The sequence below is a fragment of the Ooceraea biroi genome, chromosome 9 (genome assembly GCF_003672135.1).
Source record: "Ooceraea biroi isolate clonal line C1 chromosome 9, Obir_v5.4, whole genome shotgun sequence".
Classification (NCBI taxonomy): Eukaryota; Metazoa; Arthropoda; class Insecta; order Hymenoptera; family Formicidae; genus Ooceraea; species Ooceraea biroi.
Window position 1 is genome coordinate 3,004,794 of NC_039514.1, and position 25,329 is coordinate 3,030,122.

A 25,329-nucleotide genomic window follows, 5' to 3' on the forward strand; every position below is an offset into this window, starting at 1 on the left:
TTGTTCAACTCTTTTTTAGAATTTAAAAGATTTTATTACCTATTTATATCTAAAACTTAATGCTTAACGAATTCTGCGATTCCAATTGCTCATAACTTATTAAAAATTATCAGTATTTTAAATTTGTATAAAAGAGACTAAAGAAATGTTCAAATATCAGCCAGGAATGATAATATCAGCTGAAAAAACGCGCTTGAGAAATCTGGCACTACGATATCCAGAAAAGGCGCTCTTCAGGAAAGGTAGGTGAGACGTGCTTAGCCGCGTATAACCCGGAATTTCGCAGAGACAGAGACTAGGGAAGGCTAGGGGAGGAAAACCCTTACGCTCGCGCATACGTATCGCCGAGAATTTATATTTTAAATCGACTCGCATTAGGAGCGCGCGTTTAGCCGCGGTAAGGCCGCATTCCCTCGCAGCGGAGGACCGAGAGAAAGCACGTGCTACATGGGCTTCCACACGTCGCATCAAACGCGCGTAATAACGTGACAAATGGCCACTTTACGTGGCGACTACCACGGGGACATTCTTGCCGACGAGCATTACGTTTAACGTTTGACGTCGGTCTCTTTAACCTCGCGACGGCGGCCCCTCCTTCGCTTCCATTGTCGGTGCCCGTGCCTCTTTCAGGACCAAAGGGATGCAAAGGACAACTTGTTTAGTCATCCCGACATCTGCGAAGACAACGAACGAGCATCAATGCGGACTTCTACTGGATCGTAAAATCTCGTCGGCTTGCTCGGGACCGCACGCAGAATGTCACGACGTTTACTAGATATAAATCGAGATTTCTTGACAGATTTGGAACTTTTTGTCGTTGATATTAAATGTTCTCTTCAATGCAATTAAGCTTTGAATCAAATTCGAATGAGATTCTTGTAGAGTTCAATTATATTCTAATTGGATTATATTCGTAAGTATAATCCATAGTACGATGTTTTACACCTACAATCATAAATTTTGCATTGAAATAAATAAAAAATGAATACAGTTTTTAATATTGTTTATGAGAATTTTTATAGAAGTCTTGTCTCAAATCGTAATGAGCACGACCGCAGTCATCAAGAATAATGACGTGGTCACAAAGGACCAACGCAGCCGGTCAAAGTTTTGATTTACATATATCACGCTTTTAAAATAAATCTCGGCGGATACTCGGCGCAGGAAAGTACTTCAAAAAGTTACCTGTTACACGCGGCCTGGAAATTAAACCGGGATGCTCGTGTTCAGTACGCGCACGTGTCCGCTCGTAAATGCACGCGCGCGGAACTCACGAGATATTTTACAATTACTGCGAAATCCATTAAGGCGAACCGAAATAGCGACGTGCATGGAGGCCGCATGTACATATACGCGTCGGAGCGCGCAGACGGAAATTCGCAAAACGACGAGAAGTTCTTGCGGAGTTATACGGTCTTCTCGTCGTCCTCGCGGTGAGCTAAGTCACGTTGTGGACTAGTTGGAGAAACACGCCTCGTGGAATATGCGATATTTACATTCACTCGTTCATTTATCCTAATTTCTTTGAATATCACTGTGCGATAATTCTATGAGATATATCTATGTCTTTTATATATAATATAGCCTTTTACATATAAATATATGCCTTTTTAAACAAAAGCATATAAAAATTGCTTTTGCGATCTTGTTGATATCGCTTGCGAATAATACGACGTAATACGAAACTCGAAAAAACTTACCCGAATTTTGAGTAAAACAGATTTTTCGATTTCGAGTAGAATAGGTCCATGTATGATCAGCCAGTGAAAGAAAAGTACGATTGTGATAGAATTATGAATAGTATAATATTGATTTGATAAAATTAAAACATAGTTATATTTAATTAGTAATAATTAGTAGGTATCATATATCGTATAAGGTATCGAAGAAATTTGGATTTTATGATATAACAAAATTATATAAATTTATATGGAGTACATTGCGGCTTCGATATTTTCCCTTCCGTTGTAGTTTTGCTGGTTCTCGGGTTTCCTTGGACCTATTCGTTGGCACGAATCGAGAGATCTTCGCACTGTATACCAAAATGAAAGCCAGCTTGATAATAAGATCCAGCCACAGTGTAGAGAACAACTCGTAAGGCGCTGCAAGGGGGCCTAAGATACGACACTCGCGCTGTGGTTTTAACTCCTGGTTATATTCCCAGCTAGGAGATTGCTAGATTCAAGCGAGCCGTATCTGCCTGCGCACCCATACATCCGTCCAACGCACCTACACGTGGCGGAACACGGGGTGGAAACCCGTATCCTTTAGAATCGTACAAGTCGGAAACTAAGGTACCAAGAAATATTCGAAAGCTGTAGCGATAAACTCATCGCGCCAAGACTGAGCGGTACTAAAACCCAATACCAGACAACCGAACAACTGAGCAACTAAGAAGTTTTATTCCTTAATTCGCGCGCGTGGGTGTTCTCTTATTCGGCATAAGATGTTTCCATCACTTTGATAATGTCCAAAAAAAGCTTGATAAAGCAAGAAAAGTTCAACTCCATTAAAAAGTATATTTGTAAGACATTTCTGCCGACAGATTGGGAATATGTGTCAATATGTATCATAACGACCATATATTGTGATTAAAAATACAATAGTCGGGACTTTGCCATGGTTGTACCGAGATCATAGAATGTCTTGGCTTCGCACTGATCGTGAGCCACCATCGCACGGAAAATGCATTATTTCCTCCCCATTGACTTGAAACACAGTCGCGACGAGACGATATCACGTATCACAACAATGCGCGCGGGTTGGCGCGTAAAAACACGGTATTTTCGACGAAGCTAGAAAGCGGCAGGAATTGCGGTTGGAGTCCGGCGATGGCTCGGGAGGAGTCGCGCGAATAAAAGGGAAATGTATGGAAGGAAAGATCTAATTTGTTCCTGTCGGGTCCGCTTTCGGATGCGTAGGTGGTGGTGGTTTCTGAAGGGGCAGGGGGACATGGTGGTTCCAGGGGGTGGAGAAGGCGGGTGGGACGGAATTAATATTCATAAGCGTCCAGAGAGGTCTCGAGGGCGGGGTCAACTTACATGTATCTTTCGCTACTGACCCGAGCCACCGGCGCGATAACGGTCGGGAATTAAAATACTGCCCGCAGGTTTTAACCCTTCTTCGTCGTTCGGGGTATGTGCGTCCGCGGGCGGGCGGTAGAACGGACGTGGTCGGTGTCCCGCAATCTTTGATGGTAGTAGTGACGGCGGTGAGGGGTGGTTTCCACTCGGAGATCCTTAAAACTTCGAATGTAACGCACGCGGCAATCTTTTGCGGGATCTACTTGCCATTGTTGTCCCGTGAAATGTAAATCTGGATTAAAGGGCGTCGCTAGGAGGTGGAGTAGGATGGAGATGTAGGTCCGTGGACCGTGGACCTCGCAAATTCATCCTGAGAATACGTAACGCGCGGACGAGCACGGCGAGAGCGCATTTTCTTTGGATGGCGCATACGTGCTCAAAATGCATCGCCAGCGAAACTAATCTAGTCCCAAACTAAACAGTCGTTTTTAGTATTGTTAAACCGAAATTTTATGCATGGTCAACATTCCCTAAGAAATTAATCTCCGAGATTCTAAATAGTTCTATATATAACTCGAGCAAGTGTACGTTCGTTCTTCCAGCTCTCCGAGTGGAATTTGCCGAAGAGATATTAATTGAGGATTAATCAAAATTCATATCGTGACAACGTGATGAACGTGTCTCGGCAAAACTATTTGCGGAACGTTTCAGTGTAACAAATGATCCTCGCCGACTGCATCGTGCCCGCGGACATTCAAGATCGGCGGACGCGTTAAAAAGACGTCGGTGCCATATGTTACTCGCGGAGTTTACTCGTCGGATATCATTAGCCGAGGTGACTCATTGAGCGCGAAGTGACACAGCAGCGCTAAGGATCGTCTCGAAGACGGGGCTGGCTGGATGAGCCAGCGCTTCCTGTGGTACACAATTAGTCCTTGGGTATTAATCCCGCCCGCTGGCCATTACCCGACAGGATATTATGCCGCTGGAGGCGGTGAACAATGCGGATTATACAGGGAAAACGCTTCGATAGCGTTTCTAATACGGAATCCACGTGGGCGAGCGACGGTGGTGGCGGTGGTGGAGGTTACTACCACCAGCACCCCAGCTCCACGGGGGTGGAGTACACCATCCTCGTAAACGTTAGCCCACGGACCGACTTAACTTGGCTGGCAATAATAAAATGATATAGGAGGCGAAATATGCATTTAAATTATCGCCCCGCGATAATAATTTGCATACCGCCGCGCGGCACCTCTCCGCCACTTCGATGGGCCCCCCGGTTCGCTTAGTTTAGCCCCGTTTAATTTAAATAATACTTCTCGGCGCGGGGGAAGCCGAGGCCGAGGCAAGATATACATAAAATCGCCATAACATTATAAATTATAACTGATACGGCTTATATCGCGAGAGCGAGAGTACCAGCCTCCTCTTTCTCACCCCCCCTCTCTCTCTCTCTCTCTCTCTCTCTCTTTCTCACGCTCGCTAGCTCTCGCTCTTTCCTTCTCTTGCGCTTTCTATCTTCTCTTCCGTCGTCGTCGTAGCCGTAGCCGCACAGAGATGCGCATTCGGACGATTACGGACACCTAAAGGGCTCCTTGCCTGATTAAGGTACGCCAAATGAGACCCCTCGATCCCCGAACCATTAATTTCGAATCACAGGAGCGGAAAGAGACCGAACGTTAATCCTCCGAAGGATAACTTCCTCGCGGAGGATGATCATGGTTTTCATAGGCGACCAAGTGCATTTTAATTTGGATGAACAATAGATGTCATTTGAATGCATTTCGGTCTCTCGCCTCCCTTTTCTTAACGCAAAGAATCCACAATAATAAAATGCCCTCGCGTCATTCATTCTGATTAACCTAATAACGAATAAAAGAAGAATTAATAATCCACCATAGGATCGAAGAAACTCGAATTCTATGATAATCAAATGGAGCGGTCGGTCATCGCGGTAGCTGATATGAATTTCTCCTTTGCACCCCACCGGCGACTTCACGCACGCAATTGCCCGGCGTCAATCCCATTCGCATGCACGCACATGCGAAACGTGCCACTGTGCCTCAAGGCTTTACGTTATTATTTTATTAAGTCGTAATATAGAGAGACAACGGAGATGTTTGAACGCTCGCGTGGTGTGACGATGGTTATATACGGGGTGCCACGAAAATTACTCATTTTCCTCGATTGTAGATATGGTAAATTCAAACAACAAGAATGATGATACCAGCTTTGAAACATTTGTATTTTTTTTAATTATAAGTCACTAAATTGATTCTCCAAAATTGAAATCTTTCGCGGCTTAAGCTTTGCAAATTCTATTTTCAGAACTCGGAAGTTTTGTGTTGGCGTTAATCAAAAATCAAAATACAAAGTTTTCATAATACGATAAGTAACGCGATCATGTTTTACTGTGACCACAGGGAGACGCACAACTCCCATGACACCCCGTATACGCGTACACACTTCCGCGGGGTCTCTCGCACACACTGGGTGGCTTCGTGAGCACCGCGATGCTTGCCCATCGTCGTGCCAGCCAGGCCACGCAATTCCGCAAAGTATGCAGATCTAAGAATTCAAATGGCGGCCCTATACCGCCCGTAAAATGGCGGACAATCGCGCTCGTAAACCACTATATTAAAATTCTATATCGTCCCCAGCATGTAGCCCGTCACTTTCCGCTGCCTCCCCGGTCGCAGTTCTCTTGCCCCGCCGTTTCTTCCTGCGTGCGTTCGCTTTTCCCACCCTGTACGAAGGGTCCAAGCGGTAAACCTTCCGCGCGCCCACCTACTGATCCTTACATTGTACGAAGTTTGCGGACTATTCACCGGACGTTCGCGTTTATGTGCGTGCCGGCGGTCATGCGTGCGGACATTGGCGCCTCGTGGCCAAAGTATAAAATGAGCGAGCGCGTCCACTTCCGGAAATGAGCCGGACCTGTGTCGCGGAGTAAGACATAAAAAAAAGTAACGCTGCGTCCTGGTTGCTGCGGTTGGTTCCTTTCTCGTTCCTCGGAATGATTAAGTAGATTTGTACTCGCATCCGTATGTAAAATAAAGTATGGGGAACTTAATTATAAGATTTATTGTTAATGAGATATTAGTCCACGGCCATTACCGTGATTACCATTATCTCTATTTAAGCATGTGTATTTTCATATATTTTACATAAAATATCGTGGAACTGTTATATATATAATCTGTACTTAAAAAAAAATAAATATTTACATATTTATATATATAATAAGTATGATAAAAATGCTTTACATAATAGACATCATAAATGAAGGCTGCAGGGAATGATAGAATTTCTCAGAATTATTAACGTCTAATTATTTTTAAAATGATTTAATCTCTTCACATTTATATGATTAATTATTTATCATATACTATAGAAAACAATCGATATTTTCCAAATTTTCATTGTAATCAAATGTTTGGCTGACTGTCGAGTTCGCGACTACTCGCCAGGCATTCGCGTTTATGTGCATGTCGTGGTCATGCATGCGGACATTGGCGCCTCGGTTCTTGGATGCCCGGCTGGAGGGCGTACATAAAGTATGCATATCTCCACTTCAGAAAATATGGGTATATCAACCGCAGAGGCGCCGTGAGATGACCGGACAGCGCAGCGATGTCGAAAGGAATTTTACTTCGCTGGTAATACACAAGGAGAGTTCGCGGCTTTCTCTACATAGAAATTACATTCACCGAATACACAGAAACAAGTCATGTGGACAAGATAGTTCTATAAGCACGAAAGGAAAATTCATAGTTCTCTTAATATTCTTGCATAGCGATTTGCAAGCTTTGCGTTACTCTCCAAATTGTTTGCGCGAAACATAACATCAACCATTCCGGTCAAAATTACCAATTTAAACAGAGAAGGGAACGACATGAGGAGTTTCGATTGTAATCGAGTCAGCCAACGTATGCAAGAGATAACATTTCAAAAGGATGACAAGAAAGCGTGATCGCAAGCGAGACAAGGGTGGACGTGCCCAGTGATATCGGCAAATTCTTTCGCAAGAGGCTGCCGGAAGCGCACGTGGGCGAGGTGAAAACGGAAGCGGAACGCAATTACAATACGCTCGCGCGTATCGCTGATTCACGTGTGTCTCACGTGTGTACGCAGCGGCGAGAGCATGTACGCAATAAGTTAATCGCGTTAGCGGCTCGCTTGATTAAACGAGCGATCAGCCTGATGGCTGTCTGCTGTGGGTGCGGCGCAGTCGGGCATTAATACAAAACTCGATTGTCATTCGTCGCTTGACCCCGCTGGCCCCCTGATTACATCGATTCATTAACCGTGGCTGTCCTGCCAGCGGTAGCGAAGCGTTATTCCCGAGCCGCGGCTCCGAAAATCAACTGACCTTTATCAACGTCCCGTCGTAGGGCCGAAATTGTCCGCACGCGATAAAACGCGGTAATTGATGTTCCACGATCGATGGGTCTCGGCCAAGTAGAAAGAAGTGATCCATTTATTTGACGCGACAGTAGATTACTACGATGCAGTATGAAAAATCATTTATTTCTTACGCTTACGAGACCAAGTTATGTCACTGTTATAAGTGAAAGATTATAAATCCACATGTCAGCTTTCGGTTACATTCAGAAATACAAATTCGTGCAAAATGATTTTATATATTACATAAAATAATATTATAATTCTTTAGAAACGCAAGATCTTAACGCGTTCTAATATCTCATCTGCGGTTGCTTTCTGGGACATAACTCATGGTACTCGATTAATAAACTCGTCGATTGATCCCATGCTCGCTGAAGCTGACACGGCAACAAAGAGACAACGAGGCGAGACGGTTTTCGACGTCGACGAATGACGATGCCTTCGCGCATTTAAAAGTTTTCTCCTCGTTAAGACGTATTCCCGGGGGTAGTTGTCGGCAGGACCTAACGAGAGAGTGCCGTGTTCCGCACTGTTGTTTCTCTCCTCCCTCTCTTCTTTCTCTTTCTTCCACTGTTAGAGACACATTTATTAACGGCAGCTCGGCTCATCCCGCCGCTAAGTACCGGTAAGAGAGTACCCTCCCTGTTGCTTTTCCTCTTACCGAGAGCCTTCATTCACTTTGGGTAGCTGTCTGCCGTCCCGTTCGGGGGTGAGGGAAAAAAAAAGACGTCACATTGTCGACGCCTTATTAATCCGGAAGCGAGGGTGAGAGGTGGAGGTTGCAAGCTTCAGCTTCGGGATGCTCAAGGTGTCGCGGGGTTGGGTTCTTTGAAGAAATTAAAAGAACAGAAGGTATAATGTGAACACATTCATTCCCTGGCGCGCGCGTCTCTTCGCCGTCTTCTTCGCCCTTCCATTTCTTCTTTCTCTCTCTGTTTCTCTCTTTTTCCTCCTGCGAGAGCAAGATCCATTAACATCGCCGTTGCCCCGTGCTCTCGCTAAGCACCAGTCAGATAGACATCTCGAGACTTGTCACGGTTTCTTAAAATCCGACTTATATCCCGTTCCCTAAACGTTTTACTTTGCCTCCTCGAACCTTTTCCTCCTTTGCTTTTATAATACACTGAGCGTGTAAAGTACGAGCAACTGTTTATTCTTTCAAACAATAAATTGATAAAAATGTGATTTATCGCTAGCTTGCGATAGAAGATACACATTCCCGGTTCCCCAACTTTGAACGCATATATCTCGGCGTTGCCATTCGAATGGCACACCCCGGAAAATGCATATCAATTCGTATTCGGTAATAGACGCATTTCTGCGGACCCGACAGAAGTACGCGAGCATTCCGCGTGAAGAGCGGTCGTCATAATGTAAGGCATCTGCGTAAGGATGGCAAACGAGGACGTTAGCCGAATAATGCAAAGCAAACCCGAGCTGAGATATAGTCCAGCATTTATTCATATTAAGGTGCTGTCACGGCGATGTCGCGTGTCCGCGTGTCAGCAGCCCCTTCTATCCACGACATTTCGGCCGCGTGCCCCCGCGTGTGTTTTGAAATTATATAGCGCGAGAACGCCCGACGTCGTTAGTCAAAACTCGCGCCGCATCTCGTCCTGTTAACTATGTGTATCTTGAGCACCCGTTACATTGCCATTTGTCAGGCCGGGCTTTTCGTCGTACGCGCGCAATTCCCGTGCGCGCGTTAAGTCGCGCGCCCGGCGCGCGATATTTCGGCCGGTTACGACACGCCCGCGTCCGGGATTTGTCTTGGACCGATGTTTGCCGCGAGCAAACAGCGAATAAACGCTGCAATGTGAAAGGAATACATTGTCGAAGATCATCGCCGCGTCTTTCTGGACAACAGTTGAAATAATCGCGCCACGTTTGCTCGCGAGCAACTTAAATAAATGTTTCATTTAGTACCACGCGCCTCTGAGCAGCAAATACATTTCTCCGAGGAGTAATACGTGGAAGTGTAATAAGGAGCTCCCGTGAGAATCGATGATCATGATAGCAAGTGCGATCTCGAAGTGTCTCCTCGGTCTTTGGTCCAATCCGGCGAGAAGCGAAATTCTGACGACGATCGTTGTCTGGCAGACAGACTTTGATCATAAGTGACACGCGCGACTTTACGGTAAACCTAAGTTCTAAACTAATAAGGCAACACCATGGTGGCATGATCGGGGAGGAGAGGTCGGAGATAGGGATGACGATGAAAGCAGAAGGGTCCAAGTTTCTTGGAGCTGTGAACCAGGTCACCGATTACGAGGTTGATCGCGTCTACGAGAGACAACCAAATTGGATAAGTTGTAAGAGCGAAATCTTCTTCGTCGCCTATGATTCTCATCAAGACCTACCAAAGGTTCATCCTAGATGTGTCTTTGATTCCTACACATCTATAAAAATTATGTACAATTTCCAAAATGGATCACTGGGTTGATATTTATAGAATTTTTACTTCTTACTTTTTAAATCCATGAATTTAATGATTTTATTTTAAATTCATGAATATTACTCTACATCCCTTTCTTCATGAAAGAAGCGTCATTGAAGACATTACGAGGAAAGAATTATCGCTGATACGGCATCACATTTGTTTCCCAGTTAGAGTTCTCGCGCCGAAAGAGAACGAAGAGCGCGCGCTAGATGGTTGGCGTCGGGTGTAAATTTGCATTGAACGAAATGAGGCGCTATGGGGCATTCCAGTCCGAAGTTAATAGCTTCCCAACGATTAACTGTATCCCTCCATCCACCCACCATCCCGTACTCTACCCTATCCACCTATCCTATTCTGTCTCTTCTCCGTTCATCCGCCACTCGTTCGCCCTCTCGCACCTACGTTTCTCTTTCTCTCTCGTCCTTTCCACACATGTACACATATCCTCCTTGCTCCTCATCGCACGCGCCACGTCCCAGCTACCTATATCGTCCTTTCTAATAATGTATGTCCCAAAGGTTGCGAAATAACTGACTTTGTCGACGGACGACGAATATCACGACCGATTTACGTTGATCGAGTCGCCTGATCATAAATTGATCGTGAAAAATCGCGACGAGCACGATCGATATCTCTACTGTGTATCTCATCCATTTTTTCTAGCGATAATTGCGACTTTTGTTCGTCTGGTAGGTCGTCAATGACACGTGGGGGTTGCAAGGGAGTACCATTGCGGCAGCCAATAGTTTCCAGGCGCGTGAAGGCGCCACGGGGGTTATAGAGCATAATTTAGTGGACAGTTTGATATACAAACAATCTTTAATGAAATTCTTGGTGTTCATTAATAACGCATTACAGCCTCACGCGCCGGTGTGTCGGCATCGGTACCCGGGAATCCCGCGTTGCGCCTCTCTCTCTTCTATTCCTCTCTCTCCCTCTCTCCTCCACCCCTTTTATACCCTTCCATTTTCCTACTCATACTACGGGTGCCGCCGGTTCCGCGTGTACCATCGTCCGACACCCTTTATCGCCCTGGCTTTCAACCAACCCTCGCTTTCTCCACTATCGGAGTGTCCTGGATGAACCACCACGCAAATATGTTACACATTGTCGCAACAGCAATTCTATCGATTCTCTATCGATTGTATCGCCACGAATCAGTTTAATACTTTTATACTTTTGTTATACTTACATGAATCAAATTAAATTTATATCATATTAATTGTACCATATCATAATTGTACTATTCTAAGATATAGAATACAATTAAATTTATTGAAAAGATTTTTCGCATTCTTCTTTGCGACCACAAGTTTTTTTTGGGGGGGGGGAATAAAACTTTGTTAGCATGTACTTTCGCATTGAGAGATGCTCGCTGGAATATCGTTAAAATATCTTTTCTTCCTCTAAAGCTCACGACACGCGAGCTCATTTCGTTCTCCCGCTTCTCCTGCACGTCGAACGAGAGACGCGATACCCGATATATCGAGACGAAGAAGTCTCTCCCCATCGGGAAAAACCCGAGTAACCAGCCTCTGGGTAGGAAAAAAAGTAATTGCCCCTTGATACACGCCGATGCCCCACCTGCAGGGATACCGCCTCGTAATGATGTTCGCGTTGGCGAACTTAGTTCGAAATTAAATATCGGGGCAAGGAGATGGAACGGCGGAGGGTGACCGGAGGGGAACGTCGAAGAGGAATCGGGAGGTTGCGAAAGGAAGAGGGATGACGTTGTGCACCTGCCTTTTCCCGGGGGCGGCACGATAAAAATCAAACTGAAAAACAAACGAGGAGCGGGATCGTATTATAAAGTTTTTTAATCGATAGACGATGCGCGTCTCGGGAAGGAGGAGGTTGAGAAGACGGAAGAGGCAGTGGAACGGGAAGATATCTCGCGAGTAGGTAGATAGATGGGGGTGAAAAAAAAAGAAAGAGGGTGAATCCAATGAGGAAACGACGCGATCGGGTGAGGAATTCTGCGGCGTGCTTACTGGCTCGTGTAATAATGAATTTATACCTCGCGCGAAAGCGGTTTTGGGAGCGACGACGTACCGCTTTTCTTTCTCGCCTCGCTTACCTTCTTAGAATTTTAATTAATGAAAAGTTCCTAACTGATGCGAGATCTTTATTCGCGAGTACGTAATAAAATTTGGTCTTATTTGTTATTATCTTTTATTATATTGTTATAATTTGTAATATTTAAAGTATCAAAGAGTACTGATGATGGATTAACAATATTGTTCCTTTTTTTTGTTTCCAGTCACTTCAACCAACAGACCCACCAATATTCGAAGTCGCAAATGTGTTGAGAAACGAGACAGCAACGCAGTTAGCACTATGGGGTAACTTGGGCATTGCTCTTATGGAGCTACCGAAACGATGGGGCAAAGACACCGTTTACGAAGGTGGGAAAGAAGTGATTCTCTGCACGTAAGTACATATTTGTTTCAAAATTTTTATGTCATTTTATAAGAATGAAATTGTTGAAAGCACGAAAATATTTCCAATATTCCAATAAAAGTAATATTTTTATACAAAAAATTTAATATCTGAATCCGCAAAAGATCTAAATTCTTAATATAAATAATTACATTATAATAAGACCATTTGATACATGTAACTGATTTAAACGTTACTCATATTTATTACTTTAATTACATCAGAATTTCCTCAACAATTGATATCTAAACTGCTTGATATAATTGCATCGACCCAGTACCAACGATTAATATCATTGGCGCTGTGCCAATCCGCAATCCGAAAAGAAGCAGGTACCATGGAAATCCGACTCGTAAAAACGGAGATAAGATTAGCGGCGGATAATAAATCGCGCTATCTGCCCGCCCTTCCCGCGCCGTCGCTGCGCGTCTCCCGTAGGCGTCCTAATATCCTGTAATTAAGAGGGTGTTACGGTGACGCCCGGGAAACCCCTTCGGCCTCCCTCTTATGGAATTAAGGTGGCTTTACTCGGTTAGTTTTCAAAAGTTCCGGGGGGCCAGGAAGCACCGCTGAATACTAACCGCCTCATCAACGACACATGCCACCCGAGACTACTGTCTCGCGTAACATTACCCGGTGGTGTGTGTCGCATCGCCGTCCCCCCCCGGAACCGTTTGCACCCCGACCTCCGGCCGTAATCTTTCGGGCGATTAGAACGTCGCGCAATTACGAGCACCATTGAAGATTACGTTCGTCCGCGCCGCTGAATCGCGCTGGTGCAGTCGATCGTCGTCGATCGGTCTCCCGGATATTGTCCTCCCATGTCCACCTTCGTATATATTGCGCGCCCTGTAATATCACCGCTCACAATTTTCTCCATCGGTCCATTAGCTGTCTTATTATTGTCGCAATTTTGCACGAGGTTCTTTGAAATTCAAATGAGCTAAGAAACGCGAGAATGAGCCTGAGACAGCGTTCGATGTGTGTTAATGCTTTCAGATAAAATGTGTGTGTATGTGTTGATGTTTTCAGGTAAAATAAGTTTTCGAAGTGTTATGAAAGACGCAGTGAAAAATAAAGCTCGAATATATATAAAACATACCTGGACGGTAAGAAAGGATATCGCGGAAAATTCGCCTCCGAATTAAGCGGTAATTAATAGCAAAATACGATGACTCTTAATCCGCCGGCGGATTTATAAACGCAAAAGGGGTAGCCGCTCGTTTTAAGTCGTCCTCCCGCATTATAATTTCATAATAAGCTGAATTCAGAATAAATGCAGGTACCTTCCTCGACTTCCTGCTAATTCGTAATTCCGAACTTTTTCCGGAAGCGAACGAACCGCTTACTCCTCGAGAGGGGTGAAAGAGGACGAGAGCGAGAAGAAAAGAGGAGCGAGGTAGAGAGGAACAACCGACCTGCTGCTAAACAAACTGACCAAATTAAGAGCGGCAGTTTGTGCTAAAGTTTTTTCGTCGTTTCACTTAGACGATTTCAGCCGGCCTCTAGGTTCGAGCGAATTTATTAGGGATGCACGCAGAGAGCGCATTATGCGCGCACCGTGAAAGATCGCGGCGGAGCAGTTTCTAAGTGAGTCGCGGCCATTAGAACGAATCTCGGGGATTTAATGTCTGCCGCCTTCCAACCGGCTTAAATAAGGCTAAATGAAGTTTATGCGTTATTGCACGCGGAACTTCCGGTAAACGCAGTAGGCGTTAAGTCTCGCCGAGGGCTGAAGCTCGAAGCGCGTTATTATTCCGCGACAACGGAAGAGCCAATACGTGCGATACACACCGATCAGTGATCAGAGCAAGTATCCCTTTGATTGAGGAAAAAATAAAAATTAGATATCATAGTGCACTAGGCTGCAATATATTCTTTCAATTTTTGAAAGTTATTTGCATTGTCAAAAGCGGTGCTAACAGACTTGAATTTCTTGTATATTATTTTGGCTATCTTAAATTCCATCTAACATTACTTTTTAATTTAACATTCGATTTTAATTGTGATAATGCAAAATCGCTTTGATTAGTCATGACATGATTCGATGCCCGGAAACTGCAACATCCAATATCAATCCGCGGATATTCGTTTATCCATTTCCGAGTCACAGACATGGATCAGATCTTCGTTCTTCGTTTCGGAGAGTCGAAATAATTAAAGAGATTAAAAGATGCAAAAGATAACTTCCGATAGAACGCGCTACGTCCTCGTCGCGCGTTCTGAAACCGAATAGTAGGTCCCGCAGCTTGCGACCGCGTTGGAACGGGGTGGATGGGCTTCGGATTAAGCAAATGGTGGCAATAATAGTGATTATTCGGATTATGATATCAGAGCGCGAAGTGGGTTCGCTTGGACTTACCGGCAGCCACTAACTGCCGCGCCGCCAAATCCTGACTTCAAGACACCGGATTAAAACTATTACCACTTCGCGGCACCCCTTTGGTCTCACTCCGCCTCACTACCGAGTACCCTTTTCCCGGCGGATCTCTCTCACCTTCGCACAGGGCTCTTTTGCCTTCCCCGAGATGTTTTAAACGTCCCCAAGGATCAAGAAGACTTCGTTTGCACGAACTACCAAGAAGAAAGATGCGCGAAATGTAGTACAGTTCTCGTCTTGCGGGGTTGCACGATAAATTTCTTCAGCTTGCGGCTCACATATAAAGCATGTCGAAAAATTTTGTATTATTCGTACCGCACTATATAATATATAAGCAATATATAAGCCATAGCTTTAAATTGTGCACGATACCTTTCTCTGACATATTGACTGACTTCCACATTAAAATCTGTTTACTATAATTGACATTGCCTGAGCTTAAACGCAATAACGGTCGACTCTTCCTCCAAACATACACTTCTCCGCCGGCAATAGTCTGCCGCGGATAATCGCTATAGGAAGTAAGTACAATTCCTACCACATAATGCGACCACGGTGCGGGCTAGTCGTGCTACACCGTCGTGAGTCTCGGTATTAATTCGACAACGAATTGCGAAAGCGGCGCCATTCCGCGCGCCACCGGAAGATCGTCGCCTCTTGGTTGGCTCGCGCGGCTAATTATTGTTTTAAGGATTACCGTTATGCGTTTATTATGCGGCTCGGGAAGGACCCTGCCATACCACCATCGCCTCCCCCCTGTCACGCCCTTACCTGCCTTAATATTCGGTAGATTTCAGCTTCTCGGTGAGAGAAATCTACAACGCCGTCGCTTCTTGCCGTTTCCTCCCTGCTCGTCGCCCTCCCCTTTCTTCCTCCGTCGCTAAAAGTCACAGCCTACGTTTATGAATAATTCTCACCTCTTATAAGCGTCCCCTCACTCCTCCTGCTAACCTTTGCCCAATCCACTCGCCGGCAACGGCGAGCGTCTCACCGAACCACCCCACGGAGTATTCGCCTCGTAAACCTCTAATGTCGGCTCTTCATCTACGAGCTCCCAGATTCTGAGCTCCGCGGACTAGCGAGTTGCCGTAACGCCCGCAGCAAGAAGCAGAAAGTAGATAATGGACGCACACGCCTAATTACAGGTGCAAACATTCACTGACTAATGATCTTATAAGAGAATTTTCGCGGCAGACACATTTTCTGTCTCATGGATAATGCGAGACACTATCATAAATAGATTTATTCGCGATTTAATGTAAAAAGTTGGTGTTCTTCTTTTATGAAATTTTAACAAAATTGCTATATATTTTATTGCTGATTAGCTAATAAAGATATGTTAAAATGATGTATAAAATAGATATAAATGATTATTTTTACTAATTTTTCTACTTTTTCAGAATTTTGAAATCTTAGACTGCAAATTATTGTATGCAATATAATGAAACATACACATTTATTTTCGTGTTACCTAAAATTTATTATCTGGATCTTTACGAAACATTTGCGTTCAGCAAATGATAAAATCACACGCACTGGCCGATGAATTGAATTTATATTTTTTAGATCGAACAAAAACTGCGGAATCACATTCGTTCGGAGTGGAAGAAATATTTGTCTGGCCGTGATGCACGCGTAATGTTTATGGCGGTGAAAGAACGTGAATGTGTACAGCCCGGCGACTATTTTATATCTTCCGCACACACGACCATACATTCCTCAAAATTTATATTAAAAACCATCGTATCGCGAGTTACTGTTTGCACGATGTAACAGCCAGATTGCGGCTTCACCACGGCTAAAAAATATTCAGTTTCACACCATACTTTGAATCGTCGACGTGCGCACGCTTATACAAAAATAATAAATCGATTTATCTCGTATCAAAATATGATTTGTGCAATTTTAGAAAAATTGCAAAATGAAAATACAAACAACCAATAGAATAAACAGATTTTAAGATAGAAATTATTATGTTAGTAGAAATAAAAAGAAAGAAAGAGAAATAAATGCAACTGATCAGATACACGCGTCTCATGGTCAGTATATGAGGATACAGTTAGTCAGACTTACATCCAACTAATAGATACTCTACTTCTCATGTCAGATCGGGCATTCTTGGCTAAAAACTTTTTCATGGTTAGACATTGTGTCAGAAACATTAAAACATTTTAAATTGTAATGCATAATTTATACAAGGTGTCCATTAAACTAATTATACTTAAATTTAATATTGGAATCTACATTAATGCAGAAAAATCACTCAAAAATTATTTAAACTTGATTGTCCTATGAATCAGGATTAGTGCCGATCGCTTTCAACCTGGATGCAGTTGCAACCTGGATTTAAGCTATCGCACACGATACAAACAGGTACGAAGATAATATGGTGAAACGAAAGGTACGCGCGCTTTGATATTCACTTGACATCGCTTCGGGGGACCGAAAGACAAATAATAAAGAAGATAGATTTACGGGGCGCCATAAAGCTTGCGGGCTAATCTGTCACGTGTGCAAGCTCATTTATTTTCAAACGCGGAAATTTCGCAGGCGCTTTGCAGAAACGGTCAATCGGACGGTGTACGCTCGCGCGCGCACGCTGGCCAGAGAGCTTCTCGAGCATATGTTGAACGTGCTACGGAATATTTCATCCACGGGCTGAATCTCACCCTCCCCCATGCGCGAACACGCGGGGATTGCTCTCCTATCTGACCCCAAGCCGCTGGAGTCGGGGTGGGGGACAGGGTACCGCGCGTTTATTTAAAAAATGATTTAACCTAATGGTTTTACATATGTAATCCCGATATAAACCCGAGGCTAATCTCGGGCGACCACACGCGGTACTGTGCGCACACACATACGTCCACACAACTACATGGACAGATAGAAAGAGAGAGAGAAGGAGAGAAAGAGAATCCCGTCTCCAAACGCACGACACCTACTCCACCCTTCATGTGCCCCCCACTTCGAATCTACCCCCGTTTTTCTACATTTTTTCGATGAGCAAGCACTAACGAAAATCACCGGCTTGCTGGCAGCACGGTTGTTTTCGGTGGCGAACGAGGGATTGCGGGAGGGAAACACCGGGGGATAGAGGGACGGTTGTTTGCGGAGGCCGAGCATAGGGTCGGCGCTGTACCCGCGCGCGGGATGATTTAGATTGTCCCCGATGATATCCACGCCTTTTGAAAAATGTCGGCACGCCGAGGAAAAAGCGTATAAGCCGTTTTACGTGTGTCGCGTTTTATCAGACCGGTGCGGCCTCAGACTTTATTGCCGGCCGACCGATATTTCTCGTCGAATCAGCGTTAACGAAAGACTTGAATTACGGGAGGTCGTGCGGAATTAAAAAGCTCCGTTGTCACACCGCGTAATCGGACAACGTTTGCCCGCGATAGGAACGGAGGTAAGGTTTATCTACCCCACGTCGCTTTGCGCATCTCGTCGGAGAAATAATCGCGTTTTTTCGAGGAATATTGATGCATCTTTACTTGTCAGAGAATTAAATACTTAATTAAGAGGACCGAATCCATACAGTTTTATCAATTGACTATTGACTTTAATTGATCGATCAATTAGTTATTGATTTTCAAAAGTATGCAACAACTCTGTGATAAAATACAGCAAGTAGTCTGTAACCGCGAACTTTGAAGAAAAGTATAGCTTTTAGAATCCTGTGCCGATAATTGCATATGAATATTTTTATATTTCGTTCTTTTTTAGCGAGACATCGAGATAAATCCAGTTTGTAAAGATTTCCTTGTATAATCTTTTTTGAAAGAAAGGAGAACGTGGACACGCACACATTTTTTAAGCTACAATTTCAATTTAGTAGGATATGATGATATCAATTATATGCATACACTTGATTGAATTATATGCACAAACTTGATTCAGCACCGTTCGCGCGGGTGGTTTTGTCTAATCAAAGGATTCCGGGCATCGCGCAAGAGAATTTAAATACGCGAGACGCGCTCCGACCGTCGTCGTCGTCGTCGTTGTCGTCGCCGTCGCCGTCGTGTAACGAAATAAAAGCTGACGGCGAAAGAGAGAGGCATCTGTCGGTTCTTTTAATTACAGCGGTACGTGCTAGCCACGGGTACCCGCGCGACAGTCGGGGTGCTCGAGCACCCCTGTTCTCTCACTCTGGGCTCGGTATCCTTTGTTTGCCCGTTCTCCGTCGTCGCTCACCTATGCCCGCCTCGTCCGTTTCCAGCTCCGTGCTTCATGCGCAAAGACATGCGTTTACGTGACACAAAGTCAATACCACGATCCGATTTCTTCGTTCGTTCTCCAACTTGAGCGAGAAATTAGAGTATCGGTTCTTTTTGTACAAGTTATCCAAATCTTTATTTTAAATTAATATTACATAGTGCAAAATTATATTATCGTTGGAGATAAAAACTTAACTCGATAAGAAGAACGAGTTAAAACGAAATTAATAAATCAAAGACACAAAGGAGTAATCTTTATTATATTATATATTTTCTATCTCATTATAGTATCCTCTCTTCCAAATTTTAACTGATCTCTATCAAATCATGTTTATAGCTAACGTACATTAAATGTCGTCTAATTAGCATACGCCAAATATAATATGCGTGTTGGCGTACTGCAACGAAATACCTCAACGAGGCTCGGCACCCTCGTCATCGGGGGCGAGCCAGGGCGCGCTATCTACGTGGCTAAGTACCGGCGAAGATCGAGAACCGGAACGTGTCAGCACAGTGCAACCGGGAAGCCGGGTACCACGGCGGGAGCCGATGGCAGGGCGATGGAGACGCGCGAGGCAACGCGCGCCGCGGCGTCGAGAATTAACGGGCTTAGTTGCCGACGCAGGTGTCGTCGGGAAGGCGAGCGAAGGCAAGCGAGAGTCAGGATGAATTACGACGGGAGCGTCAGCCAGCGCCAGGAGAACGTCGGTCGTTATATTTTGCGCAACATCCCGATTTTATGGGCCGCCCCCGCGCCCTCGGACGAGCCGGGGCGCGTCTTCCGTCCCCTTTTGGGGAGAGAACGCGAACTTCCGTTGTAGCGCGGGCTGTTGTCGTAAACGAGTACCGATGAGGCGAAATGAGGTGTGCTCTAGGTAACAACGAGGTCCAGGATCACGGATTTTATCGAGTTTAATCGTATCGCCGATTAATCAGCAATGAAATCTATCCCGCTAATCAGATAAGGAGAAGCTCCTGCTTTCGTTATATTAACATTAGTTAATACTGAATGAAGGCAACGCAACACATCACGCTAAATATTATCATGTAAGATATTCTGTATGATGTGTATCGTACTGATATAGGCTTCGAACGATATTACGTAATTAGTTTTGCAACAGACCGCGATTAGGATCATCACGATCACCCTCAGTTTCTCGTTGAGCTCTTTTGATAGCGCGATGCTGTGTCCTTCGAGTTTGCGTCGCGCGCAGGCGGGTTAACGAGTAATGTCTAATCTATGCATCCGCTTATCATAATGGCTCTCGTTATATCGTGAGCATAGCCCGACAGACTCGAAAGCCCGTCAACCCCACCGTCGACCAACCTTCTTAGTCTTAGCGGCCCCTTTCCTCACGCGGCGCGCTCTTCGGTGAGGACGTAATAAAAATATTCCAAGTAACTGAACGATATTACGTCGTTACGAGCTCGCAGGGTGGAATTAAGCGGTTGAACGTTGTCCCTGCGGGGGTTCGAAATATGTAATCGCTACATAAAGGGTGTGCGTCGATGTAAAATCCACATGACGGACCGTTATCCGTTATCGTATATCGATCGACATGAGATTCATATCAAAGATTGTGAACAGATTATGCCATCGAAACTCTATCCAATACAAGACGCAAGTGAGTAAAAATTGTAGTATTGAAATGCATCTCAAGGTCTATGTCAAGAGAATTAATTTTATTCCAGAAACGCATGTTGTTTGATGCGATCATTTGAGATGGAAAATATTTTTTTGATATCCGTTATTAGCTGAATTTTCTCTTAACTTTACTATTAAGTGCCTCGAATGAAAAAAATCTAAAATCTAAAAAATCTTTTGTGGGAATTTAAGACAATATTTAACAACGAGCGTACGCTCGGTGTCTTGATAAGATCCCGATAGAGATTTGTAAATTTATCAAGCAAAGATCACGTCGAGAATTATTCGAGCCGATGTACGTTCTACGGAATTAAATTATCTTCATATCCTAAATCTCCGATTTACGAGGTGCAGATAATTTTGCGTCCTCGACAGGCTGAGATTCCTGTTTCGCGAGAATAATAGCAATCTCGCGAGGACACACCGAGAACGCGCGGGCGAGCTGACCGAACCGTCCGGGCGTTCTATTAAGCTAAAATCAAGGCCCCGCGCTTCGCAGAGCTCGGCGCTCGCAGTGTGCTCGAGCGTCGCTCTAAATTATTATAACGCGAGGAGATCCGCCTACCCCTTCGCGGACAATGAAAGGTACACCGTAACGTCGTGACGTTTGTTTTGTCGGCCTCGGCGCGGCCACCGCGAGCCGAGCGGCACCGCACAACGATGCTCTCGCCTACATTTCGTATATTTTATTATTACTCTCGCACTTTCCGCGGCTGGACACGGTAACGTTGGCAAGGGGGTTGACGGCGGTGGTTAGCCCGTGGCCGTTATTAATGTCCGCGGCATGCCAGAAAAAGCGAGCAAAAGGCCCCTCCTCCTCCGTCCCCGTGCCCGGGGAGAAAAAGAGACAGTGGGGCATCGGGTATCACTGGCGCACAACGGCCTCCGGGATATACACCCCCGCGACACCCCGTTAGTACATACGTCCCGCGCAGAACGGCGACACGGCCAGCAGCACAAGCGCCAGGAGTTCTTAATAATTGATAAAAATGTACGCACGCACCGGTAAAGAGGGAGAAAGGGTGGAGAGAGAGAAAGAGAGAGAAAGAGAGGGAGGAAGAGGGAGCGAACGAGAGAGAGATAGTGTTAGCAGGATGCAGAGAAGATAGAGGAGGATAGGGCAGGACGAAAAAAGGGCCAGACACATGGATGATGGTGACAGTGGTGGTGGTGGTGATGGTGGTGATGGTGGTTGGCTCTCACCCCAGTGGCTCCAACCCTCCTGTGTCCGCCCGACTCGCCGCCGTTTCGTTGACAAAGGCATACCCAACGATTTATTCGCACTTTTCACCGCGGCCTCTCCCGGGAATTTTTCTTCGTTCTGTCACAATTTCGGAATTATCAGAATTTATGCCTATCCCTTCGCGCGTGGCCAGGCGCGCGCCCGCGCGCGTATTCTGATAGGTATTAAGCTGTCTTGATTACCGCGCGATGGTGCTCGTGGAGATGCCGCGTTCGATGCCGCGCTGAATATTCCTAAATAAAATGAATGGCAACAGGACCAACGCATTTAAGGGTGATTCGCAGCCCCCGCTGCGTATTCGATATTCGTTGACGCCGCCGCCAAAAAAAATTTGATGAGCGTACATCACAAATATCCATTTCTGTGGTCGCCTGTATTAAATAAAACATATATGTAACTATTTAAGATCTCAATATTTTCTAATTCATGAATGTAGCGTAATTGATAAAAATATACCAAGTGGAATTAACTATTGTCGAAATACGTGACCAATTGAGATTTATAAATTCAATTATCAGCATTTCTCTGATATTTGTTATTACGAAAAAAAGATTATAAACTGTCTGATAAACAGACAAAACCAATTTGTCTTGAAAAGAGGGATATACTACATAAAATACATAAAATCGATCGTTTGATTGAAGCAGTAAGAATAAGATCAATGTGCAATCTGCGTGACTAGAATGCGTCTTAAGCCGGGACCGATAAAAGCATTTAATAAAGCTCGAATTCTTTACTACGAGCGTGGCTTGATCCTGGTAGCTGGTACCACCCATTGTGACTTACCGGAAATTTCTCGCCAAAAACAAAAGAATGAGAGGCTGCGCAGCTGCTCGAATCTAATTAAGAAATTCTTACACGGCAGTGCCGCACATTCTGCCACACCCTCGTGTTTCGACCTCACCTCTCTCTTTCTTTCTTTCCTGACCGGGGTACGTCTAGAAAAATTAAAAATAATTTTCCTACGTAAACGTATTAACCCCAGTGGCGGTGGACGGGCTTTTTGCGCCGCGCTTTTCTCGCAATTTGTACAAAGAACGGCACGGACCTGACTTCAAAGTAGATCTTACACGGTGTCGTATCATTTTATTCTAGGAACTTCCCTGCATATTACTCGTTATTGCGTTTAAGTCGCTGCCCACTTTCGTCGTGACTCGCTCGTCCGTCCTCGTTTAAGATTCCGAGACGGATTCTGTAATATTTTTTTTTGTATAAATGGGTGAATTAAATAACAGCGTGCACAAGCAGAATGCAGACTAGTATAAATTATACACATTGAAACTAACTAAGCCACACAAATCTTCTAAGAAAAAATTGGACGAATAGAATAGAAAAAACCATCTTAAGAATAACAATAACATTTGGGATCCAAGAGTAATTATGTAACTTAACAGAGAGAATATTTCTGTATAAATAAATAATCGTGACTTCCATGCAGATAAATTTGCAGATGATCTGATCGTTACTCATCGGTCGAGAGGCACCGATAAACGAGAGATAAGTGACGGACGCTGTTCCCGTATCCCCGTCTTTTCTTTCTTGGCAATAAATCCTGACGAAAAACCTATCTGGATCTCCTGCTCGTTCTTTCCGACGCTTAGTCTAAAAATTCATTAGATTATAAAGCCATTAATGCTCATCCGCACGGTCGAACGCATTTCCCGTTGCTTAGGCACCAGACCAGCTTGGATCGATGTCTCACATTTGTGGAATCCCTGTGCGTATTGTCTCTCTCATTCTCCCCATAATAATTGCAACAAAATTTGATATAACTTTGGATATCTAAAACTTGATGCCATACTTTATTATCTATATTTTCTGATTACAGAAATCACAACTTTGGTGACTTCGGGGCTAGCACGGAAATTCGACGAGTACGATGGCACCCAGGCTCGACAAATGATTCACATCTACTGGTTTTGACATCAGAAAATTCCTTCCGGTAATGAAAAAAATCACTCGAAGTAAAATTATCTAAATAAAATTAATAAATAAAATAAAGAAATATAATTATCTAAATAAAATTTTATTATTTTAATTGGCACAGAATTGCTCTTAAAATTAATTGCACTTGTCGATTATTATGCACAGTTCTCAATCAATCAATTAAACACAGTACGCATTTGCACAATGTCATTAAAGTATTTCGCTCTCTCAGCCCTGTGCGCGCTAGAAAACATCCCTCCAAGAAAGGATTGCTATTATAATTATAGAAAACTTGCAAAACTGCGAAGAAGCATGTAACTTAAACTCGTGTTCTTAACTGTTCGCGCGTTAGATAGGGCTTAAAAGTAAGAGAAACATTTTACAAACTAATCTTCGGAGAGCTTTGTGCATCGCACCGAAATTTCCTTAAAAATGTTGCTGGATTGACCTCAAGTTGTATTTAACTTGGCCACAGTTTATACGAGTGCGAAGTAGGCAATGCGCCCAGGCTCATAAAGTGCTGGAAAGTCGGCCGCGCGCCATCGGGCTCGCCCTCGAAGATCCCGGACTTTACATCTCTCGGTGAAACCGCGGTGGATTTTGATTTCGCCACGCCTACCCTGAAAAAACCGGAAATGTTCGCTGACAAGAACCTCGATGAGGTAGGAGTCACCAAAAATCTTGATATAGTATATATACATATTACCGTTAAAGCGTTAATGTTAATGTCAATATTCTATGAAATAACTAGTTATATGTAATTTTAACTACCGTATTTCATGAAATACCTAAGTATTACACATAGTATCGACATTATATATTTTAACGGTAACATATATATTGATACTAATATAATATTGCATATTTATATGTTTTATATCCATTATATTGAGTATAGTGCAAAATATTTGTGATAATTTTCAGGTAAAAGACATCATTGATTGGAATCACATTGAATGGCCAATCTTAGTTCTTCGCGGAAACGGTGAAGTGCTGATCGTTTGTGGGAATGTTTCATTAGAGAAGTATGTGAGAATAAAATTTATTTTTAAACGAATATTAAATGACACCTAAATCGTTTACAAGAAAATATTAGTTCAAGTCAATTTTAAGAAGTGATTAAATGTAACATAAAAATAACGATATCTTCCTTTATATTTTATCGCTTTAAATGTTACTAGCTATGAGACTCCAGCGGTGCTAGGCTCGCTATCTATGTATCCGCCGACCGACGATAATTACGGGATAGATTCATGCTCTATCATGTGCCTGCAAACTACCCCACCGATAGTGGTCATCGCCATGTGCACCGGAAAGATTTATCACGCGATACTACTGCGCGAAACATTGGATGACGATGCTGACAACGACGACAGAAAGGTATAGATATATTAAAATATTGATGTAACATAAATTCAAAACATTTACTGTATAGTATTATATATATTCATATCATCGGAAGCACAAATATATTACTCTACTTTTAACAGTTATTATAAGCAAATTCGTGCTTCCGATTATATGAATATATATAACACTATAAAAAACAAAATTAATTATAAAATGCATAGAAATACGTTCGCGCATGTGTGTGTGTATTTTATAATCA

The 25,329-nt window shown here is 43.9% G+C and overlaps 1 protein-coding gene across 1 annotated transcript in view; it reads left to right on the forward strand.

The window, feature by feature from the left end:
* Positions 1-25,329, forward strand: part of LOC105276290 (nuclear pore complex protein Nup88) — a 60,604-nt gene that overhangs the window by 32,800 nt on the left and 2,475 nt on the right. Inside the window, exons 2-6 of the mRNA XM_026972114.1 lie at positions 12,134-12,303; positions 23,623-23,736; positions 24,196-24,382; positions 24,645-24,745; positions 24,902-25,100. Coding sequence (XP_026827915.1) covers positions 12,134-12,303; positions 23,623-23,736; positions 24,196-24,382; positions 24,645-24,745; positions 24,902-25,100 — 771 coding nt within the window. The remainder of the gene's footprint in view (positions 1-12,133; positions 12,304-23,622; positions 23,737-24,195; positions 24,383-24,644; positions 24,746-24,901; positions 25,101-25,329) is intronic.